General features: G+C 44.3%; 1 protein-coding gene across 7 annotated transcripts in view; it reads left to right on the top strand.

The window, feature by feature from the left end:
* RALGPS1 (Ral GEF with PH domain and SH3 binding motif 1) overlaps positions 1–20951 on the top strand; it is a 261883-nt gene that overhangs the window by 49948 nt on the left and 190984 nt on the right. For all 7 annotated transcript variants that reach the window (XM_011931366.1, XM_011931362.1, XM_011931361.1 and 4 more), the window contains exon 4: positions 17063–17146. In XM_011931366.1, the coding sequence (XP_011786756.1) occupies positions 17063–17146 (84 nt within the window). The remainder of the gene's footprint in view (positions 1–17062; positions 17147–20951) is intronic.

Below are 20951 nucleotides of genomic sequence, written 5' to 3'. Positions count from 1 at the left end.
CAGAGAGAGTACACTGAGTAATGTAGGCAAGTGTAATACAGTAGTATCTGTGTAGCTAAACATAGTTAAACATAGAAAAGGTGCAATAAAAGTATAATGTAAAAGATAAAAATGGTATACCTATATAGGACACTTACCATGAATAGAGCTTCCAAGACTAGAAGTTGTTCTGGGAGGGTCAGTGGTGAGTGAATGTACAGGCCTAGGACATTACTGTAATACACAACTGTAGACTTTATAAATGCTGTATATGTAGGCTATACGAAATCTGTAAAAAATGTTCTTCAATAATAAATTAACCTTAGCGTACTGTAACTTTTTTACTTTACACACTTTAAAAAAATCTTTTTGACTCTTTTGTAATAACACTTAGCTTAAAACATACATTGTTCAGCTGTACAAAAATCTTTTCTTTTTTAATATCCTTATTCTGTAAGATTTTTTGTATTTTTAAAATTATTTTTTCTACTTTTTCATCTTTTTTATTAAGAACTAAGACGCAGACACACACATTAGCCTAGGTCTACTCAGGGTCAGAATCGTAAATATCACTGTCTTCCACCTCCACATCTTGTCCCACTGGGAGGTTTTCAGTGATGGTAATACACATGGAGCTGTCATCTCCTATAATAATGCCTTCTTCTGGCTGGGTGCCGTGGCTCACACCTGTAATCCCAGCACTTTGGGAGGCTGAGCCGGGTGGATCACCTGAGGTCAGGAGTTTGAGACCAGCCTGACCAACATGGTGAAACCCCATCTCTACTAAAAAATACGAAAACTTAGCTGGGCATATTGGTGCACCTGTAATCCCAGCTATTTGGGAGGCTGAGGCAGGATAATTACTTGAACCTGGGAGGCAGAGGTTGCAGTGACCCGAGATTGCGCCATTGCGCTCCAGCCTGAGTGAAAACAAGACTCCGTCTCAAAAAAAATAAAAACAAAAACAAAAACCCAAACCAACCAACCAAACAAAATAATGCCTTCTTCTGGAAGGACCTGCCTGAGGCTATTTTATAGTTAACTTTGGAAAAAAAAGCAGAAGGAGTACATTCTAAAATTAACAGTGGGCTGGGCGCAGTGGCTCACGCCTGTAATCCCAAACACTTTGGGAGGCCAAGGCAGGTGGATCACTTAAGGTCAGGAGATACCAGCCTGGCGAACACGGTGAAACCCCATCTCTACTGAAAATGCAGAAATTAGCTGAGTGTGGTGGCATGTGCCTGGAGTCCCAGCTACTCAGAGGCTGAGGCACAAGAATCGCTTGAACCTGGGAGGCAGAGGTTGCAGTGAGCTGAGTTCGTGCTGCTGCACTCCAGCCTGGGTGACAGACTCCTTCTCAAAAAATAATAATAATAACAATGAAAAGTATAGCAAATACGTAAACCAGTAACAGTCATTTATTATCAAGTATTATGTACTGTATATAATTGTATGTGCTGTACCTTTGTATGACTGGTAGCACAGTAGATTTGTTTACACCAGCATCACCACAAACACTTGAGTACTGAGTTGTGTTACAACCTTTCTATGACTACAACATCACTAGGTGATAGGAATTTTTAGCTCCATTATAATCTTATGGGACCACTGTTGTATATGTGGTCTGTTGTTGACCAAAACGTCATTCTGCAGTACGTGACTATGTTGAGTTAAATAAAATAAATTGTCAAAATTAATTTTACCCATTTATTTTTCCTTTTTCAAAACATGGCATTTGAGAATTTAAAATATGTGGATTACATTATATTTCTGTTGGACATCGCTGAGTTACAGCCTCAGAGGCCTTTCTCAACCAGGATTTCATGAGAGAATTAACCTAGTGCCTGAAGGTCCGTTGTATGTAATAAATGTACCATCTCAGGAGAGTTAAACAGTCACTCAGATCATTTTCTGTACTCTGTGGTTCAGATAAGAAACCTAGATGAGAAAGGCTGTAGCACCTGTTGTTACTCTTTTTTCCATTGTTCCATGCATTTACTGTTCATTATTTATTTTATTTTATTTTATTTTATTTATTTTATTTTATTTTATTTTACTTTTGAGATGGAATTTTGCTGTGTCACCCAGGCTGGAGTGCAGTGGCGCAATCTTGGCTCACTGCAAGCTCCGCCTCCTGGGTTCATGCCATTCTTTCTCAGCCTCCCGAGTAGCTGTGACTACAGGTGCCTGTCACCATGCCCAGCTAATTTTTTTTATTTTTAGTAGAGACAGGGTTTCACCGTGTTAGCCAGGATGGTCTCGATCTCCTGACCTCGTGATCCACCCACCTCGGCCTCCCAAAATGCTGGGATTACAGGTGTGAGCCACCACATCCGGCTGCTGTTCATTATTTTTTATTGCTTACTAATATTCTGCTGTATAAATGTACTACAACTTGTCTGTCCATTCTGCTGTTTGACGTTTGTGTTTCCAGGTTGAGGCTGTTATTTCTTTTCAACTTTGATTTTAAGTTGAAGGGTGCGTGTGCAGGGCATGCAGGTTTGTTACACAGGTAAATGTGTATCATGGGGGTTTGGTTGTTTATAATTTCAATTCAAATTCCTGTAGTGTTTCTCTCAATTGTATAATGAGGGCTGTTGGTTTGAGACAGATACTACTAAGCTTCTAAATTGTTTTTCTCTTTTTTAAAATCTCGAATGTTACATTTTGCCAGTTACCATTTCAGTATCTATTGGGAGGATCATATCACTTTTTTATCTTGGAATTATCAATATGCTTGTTTGATTATGAACATTAGCTGATTCCTATATTTCTTAGCCAAATTTGTTAAGTTTGGGGATTTTTTTCCATCACTTTTTGTGCCCTGGTATAAATTATTTGCTGTAAGTATTATGTATTCTTCAAAAGCCAGAGAGAACTCACTGGTAAAGCCATGTGGTCCTGGAATCTTTGGGTTAACTTTTTTCATTTCTTGCAGGGTTTTTAGCATATTCATCAAATATAGAAAAGTTTCAGTTAGAAATATAAGGCAGTGCGAAGATTAGGTTAGAGCCTGCACCTTCCTGTGAAGCAGGTACTTCCAGAAATTTCATTTTGTGTTCCCAGCAATGGTCAGGATGACCCTGCAGCACATGAGGATCAACATTAAGAAAGATTGAGCTGTGCTGAGAAACATGAATTGCAATGGGAAAAGTGAGAACAAGTTAGAGATTGCAGAAAACCAAAGTAATAAATTAAGGGACAAACTACAATTTTCTTGTGAAACTCAGAGCAAAAGCAAAGGAAGATGAATGTGATGAATTGTTTCTAGGAGATGTCATGTGTGTATATCGCAGGAATTCTAAAAAGGAATGGTGGGCAGATGTGAGAAAATGTTTGTAATGGATTAAGAACAAAAGCAGATTATAAAACCACAGCTATAGTATGAGCTCAGTTGAGAGCGAGTGTGTGTGCATGTGTGTGCCCCTGCACCTGTGTGGGCATAGCCACCATCCTGGGCATGGATGTGCTCTGTGGCTGAGGGTCTAGGCTCCAAAGGCCACAGGCCTGGGTTTAGTCCTGGCTCTCATATTGAACACATAAGAGAATTTGAGCAAATTGTTGAACTTCTCCAGCTTCGCCTCTGTTTCTTCATCTGTAAAATGGGGCAAAAGTAGTACCTATCTCATAGGGGTGTTGTAACCCATAGTTCCAGCTGCTTGGGAGGTTCAGGCAGAAGGATTGTTTGAGCCCAGGAGTTTAAGACCAGCCTAAGCAATATAATAAGACCCTGCCAGCCAGGCTTGGTGGTTCACAGTTGTAATCCTAGCACTTTGTGAGGCCGAGGCAAGTGGATCACTTGAGGTCGAGAGTTCGAGACCAGCCTGGCCAACATGGTGAAACCCCATGTATACTAAAAATACAAAAATTAGCTGGGCATGGTGGTGGGCACCTGTAATCCCAGTTACTCAGGAGGCTGAGGCAGGAGAATTGCTTGAACCCTGGAAGCAGAGGTTGTAGTGAGCCGAGATCGCACCACTGCACTCCAGCCTGGGCAACAGCGGGAGACTCTTGTCTCAAAAAAAAAAAAAAAAAAAAAGGAGGCATTCAGATTTTTTAAAAAAGTTATTCATTGGGCTTTCTGTATTGTGCAGGTTTTCTGTAATGAACATGTATTAGGTCCCTAGTAAAAAAAAAAGCAAAGTTTTTTTTTTTTTTTTTTTTTTTAAAGAGAACATCTGAATGATGTATTTGGAAAAAAAACACTTCCCAAGAATATGGAGAAAGGGAATTGAACATAGTTCCCAGTGTAAGAGTGGAATGAACATGTGGCCCTGTGGGCCTAGCCCTGGTTTGTTAATCTTGTGAGCAGAGCTGCTGGCAGCTGCTGCTCTCAGTCTGCTAATTGGGCTCTTTCTCTGTCACGTGGATGGGAGAATGCTCACAGGGTTGCAGTTGGCTGCTGCCCTGCATTGACAGCTGGTTCTAATTGTGCAGAGCTACGTAGTACTAGGACTGGAGAGGGAAGGTTTTGGGAAATTTGCATCATCTTCCTGACCCTAAGTCTACCTGTTTTCCAAGCAGATGGTAGCTTGAGGATTTGATGAAACAGTAGTGACTGTAAATGAGTTGTTATTCTATAGAAACTAGTATGAACTGAAAGCTGAGAAAGATGAATTACTTCTGCTTATTCGGTGAGTACCTACATGTGTATACCGACTTCACGGGAGGCACCATTTTTTCCACAGTGATCCTTTCACCCTCTTGTGGTTTGTCTAGCCAGGGGTTCTGGGGCCTTAGGAGGCCCTCATGTTCATTTTCCACAGCCCACCCTGCCTCCTCTCTTTCTCCATACACACAGCCCTTAGCAGGTATCTATTTCAAATTACCAAAGTGAGTTGCTCTCACGTAAGAAAATGCAAATATCCCATGCAGTTACCAAACTTGATTCTAGTATAGAAGGTGCTTAAAGGTTTTGGGCCCTCTCTGCCATGCTCTCCTTCATGGCATCAGAACAATACAGCCTACCAAACACTCCATATGAGGGTTTGGGGAGCCACCTCTGCCCAGTCCCTACGTTTTCCCCTCCTGTGCAGAAAAAAAAAAACAGTTCCACTCTTTGCCTTCCCTTAAGGCTGGGACCTGGCCTCCCACCCCTGTCCGTCTCACTGTTTCTCCTCCCACTCCTCCCCAGGCTCCTTCTGCTCCAGCTGTGGGCTACCTTGCTGTTCTCAGATATCCCATGGTGTTCCTGACTCAGGGTTTTGACCTGTGCACTTCACTTCCTTCTGCCTGGGACCCTCCTCCCCTAGATACCTGCAGAGCCTGCTCCCTCACCTCGTTCCTGTCTCTACTCCATGCCAGCTTATCAGACAGACCTGCTGAGGCTTCCCCTCCAAATATTCCTACCTTCATCCTCATTCATACTTTTTCACGGGATTTATCATCTGACTTATTACGATTTCTTTAAAATCTCTCTCCGTCTGTACAAGGTAAGCACCACAAAAGTAAGAGCATGTTTGTTCACTGCTGCATTTCCTAAAACATACTTTAGTTTTGATGAATAAATGAATGTAGATGTGCTTTATAAACTGCCAATCACTGTTGTCTCTTCCTTTTTCTCTTCCTTTCTCCTTTATCCTTTCGTATCAACCCTTTCCCTTCTTCAAACACCATCATCATCATCATCATCATCATCATCATCATCACCGTCATCATCCAAGAAAGAACTAAAGATACCTCAGTCCACTGGCAGTTCCCAGAAGGCTTGGACCTAGGCAGTGTCTATTAGGACTGCAACCTTGAGAAATAAAGCAGGAAAGTCCCGTTGTCCTTTGTGGCCTTGAATTGTGGTAATTTATGTTCCTGTCTTTCCCCGCTTTGAGCAGACACGAAGCTGAAGATGTGGTCTGACTCACTGTGGAACCTTTCCAGCAGTCCTGGCACTTAGATGGCTCTCTCTCCTTCCTTTCCGACTTGCCCTTAATCCCTTTATTCCTCCTCCTCCTCCTCCCTTCTTTTCTTCAATTTTTCTTCGTCTTTCCTCACTTCCTTGCCCTTTTTGTCTTTCTCTCCTTCCTGTTTTTCTTTCATGTTTCACTGCAGCTGGTCTTGTTCCAGGGAGGGCTTGCGACAGGGCGTAGCAGGGAGTTCCCCACCAGCCGTGAGCTTTTCTGACTCCCTCAGTGTGAACACTCCCTCCCTCTGCTACCAGGGGACCTGTGTGCACTTGATTCTAGCCTTAACAGCTCTCCTGTAGGACAGGTGTGTTTCCCTAAGGTCCAGCTGGTCATGATTTTCACATGATTACTCCATCAAAAAGTACAGAAACGGGGCTGGGCGCGGTGGCTCACGTCTGTAATCCCAGCACTTTGGGAGGCTGAGGTGGGCGGATCATCTGACGTCAGGATTTGGAGACTAGCCTGGCCAACATGGCAAAACCCCGTCTCTACTAAAAATACAAAAATTAGCCAGGCATGGTGGCGAGCGCCTGTAATCCAAACTACTCGGGAAGCTGAGGCAGAAGAATTGCTTGAACCTGGGAGGCGGAGGTTGCAGTAAGCTGAGATCACACCACTGCCCTCCAGCCTGGGTGACAGAGCGAGACTCTGTGTCAAAAAAAAAAAAAAAAAAGAAAAGTACAGAAGCACCTAGTGGTCGTGTGAAAACTGCTTGTTATTTATAAATGTTGACACTGATAGGTTATAAGCAGGTTATGATTTTATAAAAATTTGGCATATTTTAGAGTATTTACTCAACTTCAAAATTTAATTTTTATGAGGTTTACAATGTGTAATGTCATCTACTAAAAATTATTTTTTTCAAAGTAATCTTGTACATGATAATCGAATAGTACAGGAAGGCTGATGAAGGAAAACCTTCACCTCAGTTCCTTCCCCAAAGGTAAACTCTAAACTGTTTTTTCTACTGGTTACTTTTGGAATTTTATTTGGCACACCAAAACCTGAACTTCTTGTTTGACCAGCTCTGTATGGTATCTTGTGACCGCTCACTTCCTATGCTTTCCCTCCAGTTCTCTACTGCCCACCTTCTGTTGATTACACTTTCACATTGCCTAATTAATGAGCTTCACCAAACTCATCACACTTTTCCTTAGGTGAACTCTTAAAGCTGAAAACCATCAAACAACACTTATTATTACGGCTACGTAACTGTTCCACATAGTCAAGCCATGTACTATGCCAGGATTGTGTTTCATTCCCTGGTAACCCTGGGCCATTCAAAAGAGAATATGCCTCACAAGACCTGTAGATTTTTCTTTTCTTTTAATCCATTGATTGCTTGATACTGGGTATGTATTATATTTTGATTTCTGTTATATTTTTAATTGCTTTTATAGTTCCCCAGAGGCTTCCCTTCAGGAGCCCTTTGACCTACTCCAATTTGAACTAGTTGTTCTCTAGTCTTTTGCACAGCTTTGGGACTTCCTTTGCAATTGTCTATGGATGGACTCTCCTTTTTTTTTTTCTTAGTCATATTTATTGAGGTATAATTACATCCAGTAAAAATCACCCATTTTAGTGAACAGTTTGGTGATTTTGAAGAATGAGTGTTCTCATGTGGAGAGCTTGTCTGTCAACCCCAAAAGTTCTCTGTGCCCCTTTGTAGCCAGTTTGCCTCCTGTTCCCAGTCCTTGGCAACCAAGGATCTAATTTCTGTCTCTGTCATGTTTACCTTTTCCAGAATGTCATGTAAGTCAAATCGTAATACTTTCTTGTGTGAATTCTTTCACTTAGTATAAAACTGTTGACACTCATGTACGCTGATGTGTGTCACTCTCATTCCTGTTTTTATTGCTGAGTAGTATTGGATTATATGGCTGTACCATGATTTGTTCATCCCCTCACCAGCTGGTGGAAATCCAGGTTATTTCTAGTCTAGGGAAATAGAGAATGAAGTTGTCATAAACATGCACATGCAAGTTTTTTGTAGACATATATTGGTATTGGGTAAATACCTACCCAGTGGGATTGCTGGGCCTACCAGTGGGATTGCTAGGGCAGTTGATAAGTGTGTGCCTAACTTGATGGGAAACTGCCCACCTGCTTTCCTAAATGGCTGTTCTGATCCTCCACAGCACCTGGTATTGTCACTCATGTGTGCTTTTTGCTATGATTGAACTAGATATGGTGTCCATTGTCTTTTAGTTTGCATTTCCCTACTGACTAATGACATAGAGCACCTTCCCCTGTGTTTGCTTGCCGTCCATGCATCCACCTGGTAAAGTGTCTTTTGTTTACTTTTTTTGGGGGGACAGTCTTCGTTCTGTCATCCAGGCTGGAGTGTAGTGGTATGATCATGGCTCACTGCAGCCTCGAACTCCTAGGCTCAAGCAATCCTCCTGCCTCAGCCTCCTGAGTAGCTGAGACTACAGGCAAGCACCACCATGCCTGGCTAAGTGTTTTGTTTTTTTTTTTTCTGATTTTCTGTAGAGACAGGGTTGCACTATATTGCCCAGGCTGGTTTTAAACTCTTGGGCTCAAGCAATCCTCCTGCCTCTACCTCCCAGAGTGCTGGGATTACAGATGTGGTTTACTTTTTAAAAAAATTGGTGTATTCTCTAGAAAGACAGAACTAATAGGATATATATATACAAAGGGGAGTTTATTAAGTATTCACTCACATGATCACAGGGTCCCACAATAGGCTGTCTGCAAGCTGAGGAGCAAGGAGAGCCAGTCCGAGTCCCAAAACTGAAGAACTTGGAGTTTGACGTTTGAGGGCAGGAACCATCCAGCATGGGAGAAAGATGTAGACTGGGAGGGTAGGCCAGTCTAGTCTTTTCACATTTTTTCTGCCTGCTTTATATTTTAGCTGCATTGGCAGCTGATTAAATGGTGCCCACCCAGTTTAAGGGTGGGTCTGCCTTTCCCAGCCCGCTGACTCAAATGTGAATCTCCTTTGGCAACACCCTCACAGACACACCCAGGATCAATACTTTGCATCCTTCAATCCAATCAAGTTGACACTCAGTATTAACCATCACATTGGGTTGTTTGACTTTTTATTGTTGAGTTATAACAGTTCTTTATATTTTATATACAAGTCTTTTTTCTATCAGATATTTGTTTTACAAAATGTTTTTTCAGTCTGTTGCATTTCGTTTTCTTAACAGTGTCTAAGTACATTAGAGGGTTTTTTCTAAGGTTTTGTCTCTGTTTCTTCCAAAGTCATTGTCATTTATTACCTTGGTTTTCCTTCCGTTCTGTTGGCTTAACTCATATGACTGGTGGCTTGTAGGTGTTGTGATTTTTTTCCCCTGGCTTTTCTCCTGAGGGGAGTCTGCCTGGGAGAGCCAAGTGGCCTGGGCAAGAAACAGCAGGTTGCCTGCACTGCAGGATGACAGAGTGGGGACTGGCGCGCAGGGTGCAGTTTTCTGTCAGCAAAAGGAGGCGACCTTTATTCTGGGGGTTCCAGCATGGAAGCCTTTAATTCTCCCATCCTGCTTTTTGCCTGGAGGTGGATGCTAGCACGCAGCAGGTGGGGGTGCTGGCTGAGACAGTGTCCAGTACACTGACCTTTCATTTGTCCCCCGTTTATTGTTCCTTAATGACTCTGAGTCAGGAGCCTCTCTGAGGTCCCCCAAGGCAACCTGTCTTTACCACCTCTGTAGCCCCTTCCTGGCATAGTCTAGCTTGAGACTTTCTGTTTTCATTTAATCAAAATCCATGCTGATCTCCAGTAATGTGCTGAAATCTCTCATTTGATGAGGGTAGTAGTGCCATCCACTCCGTTCTCATTCCTAGTTTAGGTTTATCTTTTACTTCTGTGCTTTGTCAGAGGGGTTTTGGGAGTGACGTTAGGCAAATGTGTATGTCAGGTGTCATTTGAACATGCCACCCATTTTGAACTTAATATGGCACCAGTTGTAGGTGGTTTTGGGTGTGTCATAGACGCAGATGATGGAATTAGCTTCTCGCTTTTGAAACCTGTTTTTAATAATGGACTAACTTTATTGTTCTCTCACATATTTGATTCATGGTCTCATTAAGGGTTGTAGAAAAAGATGATATTTGATTGTGTTTACAGTGAAATATATACAAATACAAGCATTTATATTTTGTTAATAACTATTAGGATCTGCTGGAACTGCAGATTTTACCGAGGGGAGAACTAGTGGTATTGGATGTGACCCCCCACCCACCAGTGGATGGGGCTTCCCTGAAACAGACCAGATGAGTATTCTCCCCAATTAGCATATCCATAAACTATGGCGCATTTGCTGCCTAAAAGAACCAAGAAGCCGCTTTGCTTCCCTTAGCTTGCTTTGTAGTCTCAGATTGTTCTGAGTTCTCACTTTTCTGACACCATGTAGAGCATGGGCTCTGGAATCAGACTGAGGTTTGAATCCCGGTTCCAGCACTTACTAGCCGTGTGACCTTAGACATGTGGCAATCTCTGAGTCTCATAGTCTTATCCATCAAGTGGTACCTATCTCATCGTCTTGTTTGTGGATTCAGTAAGTTACGGCATGTAAGTCCCCTAGCCCAGAGTCTAGCAGGCCATTTTAACAGTCAGTAAACACTGATTCTATATATCCCTAAGTCTCCACCCCTGGAGGAGCTCCCTGTATGTCTGTGGACATTTTGACTCTGGATCCTACGATCCCTTTTGTCTTTTAAGCCCTGCCTCTGTTGCCAGAGGCACTGTGCCCTATTCTGGCCATGGCAGCCTGATTCCTGGGCTGGCCCTGACTCAGGTGTGGTGCTCTCAGAAGCCTGCCCAGGTTCTGCTTTGGTCTGTTCCTTCATGTCACCCAGTTCTCCTCTAGGCTGGGAGCCTGCTGGAGCCCCGGCTGTGGCCTGCAGCTCTGTTCTGGCTATGGTGAGAATGGGCTCCCATCACTTCTACCATCCACTACCTGTGTGGTCTGGATAAATTAATTTACCTACTTGTTACATATTTTTTCATTTAGAAATTGGAGGTCAGAGCAGTCGTATACACTGTGAGGGTTCTGTGAGGATAAAATGAGATGGTCTCTGTGGAGTGTGTAGCACACGTCCTGGCACAATGTAGGTGCTCAATAAATCTTGCTGGTGCTTCCTTCTGGCTAGGCCTTGGCTCTCATCCTGGCACCACTGGAGTCCTAGTGTCCAGGGACTGCTGTCCTGTGTGCCTCCTCCATCTGATTCCAGGGGCTCTCCTGGCCTGGATTTTTAACCCCTGCACCCACTGCTCAGCACTGCCTTTCCCTGTGAGCATTATTTAATTTAATAAGCACGTTAAAAACATTACAATGTGCCATTTTTTTCTAAGCACTTTGCAAATATCAGCCCATTTAATTCCTATAACTACCTTACAAAGGAGGTGCTAGTATTAATGCCATTTTTCAGATGCAGAAAGTCAGGCACTGAGAGTTTTAAGTGACTTGTCCAGGGTCACACAGCCAGGGAATCAGCCCTGGTCCATGTAAGTCCTTAACTACTATATGCTGTGGCCTCTTTTTTGTGACCCTTGTGCCCTCAGAGCTCACTTCTGAGACCAGAGCCAGCCCCTCTGCCAGATCCCAGGTTGGGGAGCTTTCATGGAATTCAGTTACTCCTGCTTGGGCCTCTAGACCCCCGACTTTCACACAAGGAAGGTGTGGACATCATGCACCTTTGCTACTGCCACAGCAGTCAGTATATGTAGTCTCCCGGGGTGAACTATAGATAGAGAAGAACGTAGACTCCTTGTGGGTGATAAGGCATGGAGGTCCCTGAAGGACACGCCAGCCACTCTCTATTATTTGCCCATCTCCTTAGCCCATTCTTAACTCTGTCACAAGAGTCTAGGCCCTGAATGCCTTACTCCCCAGTCAGACCCACTCTGGTCAGGTCCCCAAAACTGGCACTGTCTCCCTGTCTTACTGGGTCACCTGTCTCCTAGGGTCACCCGTCTCCTAGGGTCGCCCGTCTCCTAGGGTCACCCGTCTCCTAGGGTCGCCCGTCTCCTAGGGTCGCCCGTCTCCTAGGGTCGCCCGTCTCCTAGGGTCGCCTGTCTTCTAGGGTGTTTTAGAACTCCTTTGGCTAGGTGTGTAATTGTCCCACCGGTTCTTCTGAAGATGATTTATAAAAGCAAATCTGGCAGGTCTTTCCTGTTTTTTTTTTTTTTTTTTTTAAATCCCCTTCCTGTGAGAGGGTGGGATGGGAAGAATGGGAGAAAAATGGAGGGAGGAGGAAGAAGAAAGCCATTGAGCACAGTGGTGATGTGCTGTTGTTTGCTGGTGCCAGCCTGGCAGTGGTCCTGAGTCTGTTGTAGGGACTCGCCCTTGAGGCAATGCGTTTTCCATGTGGACACGTTTGATGAATGTGATTTGGAGATGACTGCAGTGAGAGTTAGGCACACGTGGAAGGGCCATGTGCTGACGCCAGCTTCCTATGGCCTGATGGCCTAGATGCTGTGGGGGTCTTCAGAGAGGACTTGTCACCACTCCCCAGGTCTCCTCTCCCAAGGCCTTACCTGGTAGACTCCAGACACGGTCAGGGTTGGGCCTTTCTCAGCCCACCTCAAGGCATCTGACTCCCAGACCCCTAAGCACAAAACCGGCAGCTAGTGGAGTGAGCTTCATGGTGGTGTGGCCTAGAGCAGCTTTGCAGGGGCAGCTGAAACCAGTGTTGATTCTTGCTTTCACCTAGGAATGCTTACAGGTGGGGGTATTAAGACTAAGTTGTTTTTTGCACAGTTGGGGATTATTTCCACAGTGTCTTTGTGATAAACATTCTTCTTTGATTGTCAGAGTGAATGTCTAAATGAATTTTTTGTTGTTATGTGTTTTTTATTTAAGGCAGCCGGTCAGATACCCTTTTGGTTCTGGGCCCACTGATTTTCAGTTGTCTGTGGGATGCCGAAGAAGGTATGGCCAGGAGGTACCTGGCTATCCTAGATGGGAGTTCAGGAGAGAAACTTGGGCTGGACACAGACATGTAGTTGAAACCACAACAGTCGGTATGTGTGATCTTCTAGGGAGAAATATAGAAGAATGTAGAAGATGACCTTGGACAAGTTGAGGTGGAGATTGTGTCAGAAAAGAAAAGAGCAGCCGGAAAATAAGACTAAGAATGAGGGGCCCGAAAGGTGGGGAAACAACAGGAGAATGTAGTGAGCAGAAGCAAGACAGAGGACAACAAATACGGCCGGGGTCAAGAGCGGCCGGTGAAGGGGCACTGATTTCCTAGTTGGGAAGTTGTCTTAGGGGAAGGAACAGTTACAGGGGAGCAGAAGCAGGGAAGGCAGGTAGGAGAGGGGAATGAGTTTAAGTCGTTCTCTTGCGAGGGAGAAAAGTAGCAGGAGCTGGAGGGGACGGGGTCTGGGAGAGGTGTTTTTTATTGTTATTAATATTAATTGGAGAAGCTTAATGCATGTTAAAATGCTAGCAGGAAGGAGAAATTGGAGAGGAAGAGGTGGAAGGTACAGGGATGACAGCATCAGAGTAAGGTCTCTAAGAAGGCAGAGGGATGGGATGGCGCAGGAAGAGAGCGAAAGAAGCCCCTCTTTCATTAAAGCCAGAAGGAGGGAGAGGATGCAAGGATGTTTAAGTTTGGTGGCAGGAAGTTTTCCTCTCATAGTGTCTGTTTTTCCGTGATGAGCCTGAGGAACACCGTGGTGACAGGAGGAAGGTCTCAGCAGCACCTGGCAAAGGACTGCACAAGCTCTTAGTGCCCTCACATTCAGTCAGCTCAGCCACGAAGTCAGGGCCAGGGACCGCCTGGGCAAGATGTGGGCCTCAGCGCCCATGGGAAGGGCTGTGCGACAGTCCCTGGGCAGCTCAGTGGCTCACTACAGACACAGAGCTACCAAGGCTGTACTGGGCTCATCCCAAACCCTGGTCTCCCTTCTAGAATTAGCCTTGTCTCTTCTGGTCAATTTTAACTAAATTACACTCAAATAAGTTCCACAGTGTGGACCTTTTTTAGGCATTAGTGACTGGAAGAGTTTTGTTCTATTACTTCACATTTTCCTAAACCCACTTAACACAGATGGAATCTCTTGTAATCCTGTAAGGCCAAACACAGAAGAGGAACTGCGCCAAAGCGGTAAGGCCCAGTACTTGTTTTAGCACAGATAGAATGGTCTTATTTCTTTTGACGCTGATAAATCTTCTACGCTGAATTTGGGGGTTCTTCACACTGAGGAGTGCTCATGCTTCATTCATTCAACAGAGGCTGCTTGAGCATCTGCTCTCAGCCAGGCCCTGTGCCCCGCATGTCACCTCCCTTGTCAGGCTATGCCTTCTTCAGCCTCCATCACAATTCTATGGGGTTAGCTACAGCATCTTCCTATTTAGTACTGAAGGACCTGATGCCAAGAAAGGTGATTTGTCTGGAGTTTCCCAGGAAATAAGTGACAAGATCTGGGATTCAGAGTGAGATATTTGGCTCAAAATCCTTTACTCCTTGCATTTTATCAAAGTACTTCTCAAACATAATGTTTTACTCTGCTGATGTGTTAATTTTAAATATTACATGCATTCCAGTGCAAAAGGTTCCTTAGGAAATTGTCAAAACCCAATAACTCCACATAGAGTTTTTGAATTAGGGTCTTAGAAATGTTCAAACCAAGTAAATTTAGGGAAGATGTGTTAAGTACCAACTTTGATTCTTGCCTGCATGATATCAGCAAAATGAAAGAGAAATAATAATAGATTTTGTTAATAATTCAAGACAGTAAAGAGAGTATGGTGTGGGAAAAAGAAGACGTTTGGCATTCAAACTGAGTCTGAGTATCGCCTTGTTGCTTAACAGCAAGGAGGTTGCTTAACCTCCCTGGGAAGAGGAAGGCAGGTGACCTTTATCAAGTACCTGTCACATGCTAGGTGCTTTGCATGTCTTAATCTCATTTAATTGTTATAATGAGCTTCACAGATAAGTATAGTATCATACCCACTTTAAGATGAGAAACTAGAAGTTCTGAGAAGATAAGCATCATGTAGCTGGTGTATGGCCAGCCAGGATCTGACCCTAGGATCCACTCTTCTCCCTTTCCGGGTGTTGTCTGAAGTTATTACAGTGTGGAAATAAGACCACAGAGTCTGAATTAAATTCACGCATGCACATGCTTGCGTGCATGCGTGCGTGCAAACACACACGACTTCTGCTATTTATTCAAAAATTTAGGAAAAATACAAAGGGAGCAGTTATCAGCTAGAAATTGGGCAACAACTGTGCCTCAGTCCTGAAACATCAGTTTTATGAGTAGGGTTTTATATTTTATTATAAAACCTATACTTTTCCAGGACTGGCTTTGTGATCCACTGGGGAGAAAGGCCTTTGTCTTCACAAACAAACTTTAAAAGGGCAATAATAACATATATTTGCAAAGTGATTCAAGTATGTGTTTTAAAGAGAGGGAGATAGTACGTGTAACTGAGGTAGGTCAAACATACATTTGAAACCGAACATAGGCCGGGTGCAGTGGCTCATGCCTGTAATCCCAGCCCTTTTGGAGGCCAAAGCAAGAGGATCGCTTAAGGCCAGGAATTTGAGACCAGCCTGGGCAACACAGTGAAACCCCCATCTCTACAAAAATAAAAATTAGAAAAAGAAACCAAGTGCAAATATATGTCGTCAGAACAAGGAGAATCATAGTAAACAGCTGGAACTTCTACAACTTAAAGAGATTCATCTCTGCTTTTGAAAAGAAGTAGAGTCACAATATTCATCCAAGAGAAAGAAACCTCTTTATTAAAATGGGTGTGGCGAGAATTACATGAGATGACATAGGTGAGGTGCCCTGTCCAGCACCTGCTGTGTGGGGAATTCTTGCTAAATGGTAGCACCAGTGAATTCTGTTGTCATTGCTATTAACTTGAGTCTAAGTTGTGAGGGTGTGAAGGACATGGCAGGCTCCAGGTTATTTGTGTTCTCTTGTGTGGGTGACCTTAAGGACAGAAGTGAGGCACCAGGAGGAGACGTCTCGGCCCCTGGCTGGTTCCTCTGTCTTCCCAAGTTGAGGGCATTCATCTTGTTACCAGCAGCTGCTGTTGCCTTTAGCCAGACTCCCACCAAGCCCCTTTCTATGGCTGATGGTCAGGTCCTAAGGTGTGTTTCACAGGCGTGGACCTTCAGAAGTGACTGCTGGCAGCCAGTTTTGTCCTGGGCTGTTCCTACTGCTCCCCTCCCTGCTTTCCTAGGAGACCCCTGATCTATACCTATTGCAGCTGCTGGGCAGCTGCCTCTCACTAAAGATCTTACAAAAACTCTAGGTGAATGGCAAAAAACCAATGCTATTAGTAATATTGAGGCTTGGTAGGAATTAAAAGGCAATCTTGTAACTTGTAGGTGGAGAACTTCAGAATCTGCAGCCTGTGCTACCTTTCCTCCAATCTCTGTCAGGGCTCCACAAGGCACACACTGAGAATGCTGGGCATTTGGATGATGGCTTCTCCTTAGTCCTTTTTTTAGCACCAAGTAATCCCATTAGATTGCTCCTATTGTGTCCAGCTTTCATCCCTTGGCTAAGAGCCAGGCTTACTGATAAATGAAATCTAGATAATTCAGTTCTTCAAATTATAATGCTAAACCTAGCAAAAAAAAAAAAAAAAAAAAAAAAAGAGAGACAAGGCCCCCGAACAAGATATTAAAGGGGACCTTTCCTTCTGCATGCTTTTGGTTATATGAGGGATTGGAGGGGCCAACTACAGGACAGAATCTGAGGTCATACCAGAAGCTTCTTTGATTGCAGTGGGCTTGGACTGGGACTTTGCCTCACACCAGGAATGTATGATGTCATGTGGCCAGTGAAATCTGAGATATTTTAATGAAGCCCTGGCATCACAACTATGCGGGGTTGAGTTCTGCTGGTTAAAACATTTCTGTGCCCCCTCAGACAATTTGCATTGTAAGAAGGACTTCTGGTCTTAGAGAAGCTGGCAGAGTGGCAGCGGATTTCTTTTAGCACAGAAATCCTAGGAAACATGGCCAGAGTTGTGGAGAAAAGTATCCCACTTATCCTCACTTCTGGTAGTCCCAGGCTGCACCATCACCTACAAACCCAGCCCTCCTCTCCCTCCTGGTAGAGATGGGAACAGCCAAGGTGTCAGCTCCTTCCCACCTTCATGCGTGCTTATGTTCCCATTTGATGCCCTTGGTGTATTTTGCATCCCAACTAGAATCACTGTTGAAATTCATTCTGTGCTTCCTAGGAACTAGCCAGCTGTGGATGGAGTAAGAAGGAGAAACACAGTCTTGCCCCTAATGTTGTGGCCTTTACTCGGAGGTTTAACCAGGTAAGCAACACCCCTTGCATGTGCCTATCCAGAGAGTAATCTGCTGCTGTCCCCTATAGGCTGCGCACCCCCCCCAAGGCTGTCTCCCAGGCACCTGGCCCCAGATCCACCTTCTCTTCCTGAGTCCCCCACCTTTATCCAGTTTTGTGCCATTGTAGTCCATTTGCACAGAGCAGGTGGAACTGAACATACCTTTCCTATGCTTAAATCACTTCAGTGACTTCCAGTTTCAGTTAAGCTAAGGTTCAAGTACCTTAATATGCTTTGCAGGGTTTGGCATGGTGGATCTCGCTTCTGTCCACCCCTCCAGCCTCATCTCTTTTCCATCCTCCTGGCCTTCCTTCTCTTACCTGATATACCTTATCTCTGTCCTGTCAGGCCCCCTGTGTACAGTCTTCACAGCCCAGAATCCTTCCTCCCTGTTGAGCTTCCAATCAGATCTCAGCCTGAATGTCATTTCTTTGGAGAGTCTTCCCTGAATCCCCAGCCTGTATGAGGTCACACATCCCCACATTGTACCCTATACTCCGTGTGGTCCTTTATTAGTTTGTCCTCATGTTGTATCACTCTGTAGTCTCCACCCTCCTTGCCGGCCTGGGAGCCCCATGAGCATGTCTGTCTTGTTCATTACTGTGTCCCCCACCACCTTGCCCAATGTCAGGTCTATCGTAGACCCTCATTAACTATGTATGGAACAAATAGATGAGGTGCTCAGAAAGTACTTTTAAATTGAATTTTCTTGAATTCCTGATGGCCTGATCCCTGGCCCTGCACTACTTTAAACTGACTTGGTCCGACCAGAACCTGTGCTCCAGGTATGAAGATCTGGAATGATGATTGGAGACTTGGATCAACTGAGGGAGGTAGGGTGTCTTATTTCTCAGCCAGACCTACATGATCCTCAGGAGAAGGCACACAAACCAAAGCCCCAAATTGTACTGTTGACAGATTTCCTTCGTTCTTATTTTTATGGTTTCAAATGAGGCCAGTGGCCTAGAGATTGCTAGTATATATGACTGGCCCTCTGGGTGATGGGGCCTGGATTCCCTTTGGGCCCTCTCTCCAGCTGGGCCTTCTCTCTCGGAAATGCTTGATCTTGTGCATCACTGTTGCTCAACCCTCTCCAGGCTTCTCCACCCTTGACCTTCCACCCCAAGTCCAGCGGGATCCTCAGAGAGGCACCAGCTTGTAGTTTGAAGATTGAGGCTGCAATTAGCATTATTATTATTTGATGAGATGTAGTAGGAACCAAGAAAGACCTAGGTGCATCTGGAGTAGGGGCTGCACATTGTTTGTTTTGAAAAGAGAAGTTCCAAAGTCTTATGCTTCTTTTTTCTTTGTTTTGAAAAATCGTCTCTTTTTAACTGAGCTAAAAAAAAAAAAAACACAAGTGTGAGAATTTTGTCAGGGGATTCATAGTTTCCTTAAAACTATTTGACTGGGAGCCAACTCAGTCCCTACCTCTGACCAGCCACAGAGCTCCCAGAGGAGGGGCAGCTGGGGGCTCTGATGTAATCTGCTTTGCACGCGGATGCCAGGTCAACTTGGCAAAGGCGGTATAGCTTGTTCTGTGAACAATTGTGTTGTGTCCAGCTCAGACCAAGTGATGAAATGAGCCAAAAGCAAAGTCACATTTTTTTCAAACAATGCTCTGGGAAATGGTCTTCCTGCTGGCCCATCAGCCAGTCAGAGAGCCAGCAGCTCCTGGACATAGCCCTGGTAGCTCTGGTTTGAAAACTGGCCAGAGGCCAGGCCTGGTCAGCCACTGGGGCTGCCTTCTTTGGGATGAACTTGTTGGCATCCCTTCCTGGCAGAGCTTTTATGTGTAAGAACAAGACTCATTAGACTCCAAATAAAAGAAAGCAGGTCACTTACCTGTCTGAGCCCCAGCTTTCTTTTCTGTAACTGAGAATAATAGTAGTGCTCTTGTTGCACAGTTGTTATGAAGAATAAATGGAATATGAAGAGCTTTAGCATAATGTCTGGCATGTAGTAAGCATCCAAATGTTTTGGGAGAAGAAAAGAGAAATATTAAGATCAGCTGATTGGGAGGAGGTTGTCAGGGGATTTGAGGCTTCTTGTGGCCAGACACCCGGTGGCTAGTGCTTGCCTGCTTCTTCATGGGATCTGAGTCCCTTGGGATTTGCTCATAGAATGGCAGAGATGGAAGAGTTTGGCCAAGTTCACTAAAGGTCTTTTATGAGCCAGGCCTATGTCACAGCCCCAAGGAATACACCGTGTAGCACAGAAGTTCTCAATCTTTTTTGGGTCTTGGGTTCTTTTGAGAATCTGACAGTATCACATATGAATGTTCCCCCAGAAAACTGCACAGATATACAAATTTGCATTTAATTTTAGGGTGTTCACTGCCTTCCTGAAGTTTATGTGTGGACATTTTTGGGTCTGTGGACAATAGGCTGAGAATCTGTGTCTCAGGGAATCCAACAGGCCTGGGTGTGAGTCTTATCGTGACAACTCATTGCCATATGATCTTGGGTTGGCTTTTGGCCTCTCTCAGCCTCATAAGCCTCATTTATAAAACAGGAAGAATCATTTCAAGTGGTTTTTGAAGACTAAACAAGGATCATGAATATAAATGGGTTACCCCAGTACTTGACACTTAGTAAACATTCCACGTAAGGTTAAACAAAGGGGCAGAGTAGTGGGAGCTATGAGCTGAAAGGAAGGTTAAGACCAGACCAGCAGGCTTGGGCCTAAGTGCAAGGTTGGGCTTGTATCACAAAGATGCTGAAATTTTTGGAAAAGGTGAAGAGGGAATTGGGAGAAACGTGGTTCTAGTCTAGGCTGTGCTGCTAACTTGCTTTAAGGCCCCTCCTCTCTTTGGGTCTCAGGACCTTTTTATATTCATGGAGATTGGACAGGGCCAAATGTTCCCAGCTTTTCTCATGGACACATTTTATAGTTCCTAATGACTGAAACGCCAGCTCAAACTCAGGTAAGCACAAAAGAGAGCTTCATGGCTTATATATAATAACTAAGTCTAGGGAGATACTGACTTCAAATACTGCTGAATCTAGGCAGTGGGGACAGTACTATCTGAACTCGGTCTTGCTCTCTCCACCTCCAGGTTCTGCTTTCCTCTGAGCTGGTTCCACCTCAGGTAGCCTCCCCCTGTGGTTGCAGGATGGCTAGCAACAATTCCAGGCTTGTATCATATTCCAAGGGCAACCTCAGGAGAAAAGACCTGCTGCTTTTTCAGTAGCTCTATCTGATGCCCTGGAATTGAGACTCAGTGGCTCAGATTGCCCTGGCTTGTGACCCATCTTGTTTGTTATGATCTAATCACTCTGACCAGGAAGACATGAAGCTCTAATTGGCCAGGTCTTGGAAACAGGCCTTCCTATGGAGGAGAGGCGGTAGGCCTAGACCATATGGACTGAGAATGGAGAATGGGTATTTCTGGAAGGAAGAAGCTAAGAATGAGGGCCAGAAAGGAAGACAGATAGTTATCATAGACCTTCTTTTCTCTTTTACTCTTCCAGTCTGCTCTGAGCTTTCTCCCCAATCCATACTGTTGATACCTTGTCACTCTCAAGTCCTGTCTGCCCTGTGAAGTCCCATGCTCACGAGCCTAGTCACTGAATGTTTCTGCTTCCTCTTGGCTTTAATCAAAACTATTTTTAAAACATGTATTGAGCACTTATGCTGAACTTACTGAGTCAGATACTATGCTAGGCATTTTACCCGTGCTATCATACATGCTATTTTACAGTTATTTCATGGATAAAGAAACAGAGGCTCTGCAAAGTGAAACAACTTGCTCAAATTTACATAGCTGGTGAAT

Source organism: Colobus angolensis, unplaced genomic scaffold, assembly GCF_000951035.1.
Source record: "Colobus angolensis palliatus isolate OR3802 unplaced genomic scaffold, Cang.pa_1.0 Scaffold9, whole genome shotgun sequence".
In the NCBI taxonomy this organism is placed as follows: domain Eukaryota; kingdom Metazoa; phylum Chordata; class Mammalia; order Primates; family Cercopithecidae; genus Colobus; species Colobus angolensis.
The sequence above is the reverse complement of the archived record's forward strand: the minus strand, read 5'-3'. Positions and strand labels throughout refer to the sequence as shown.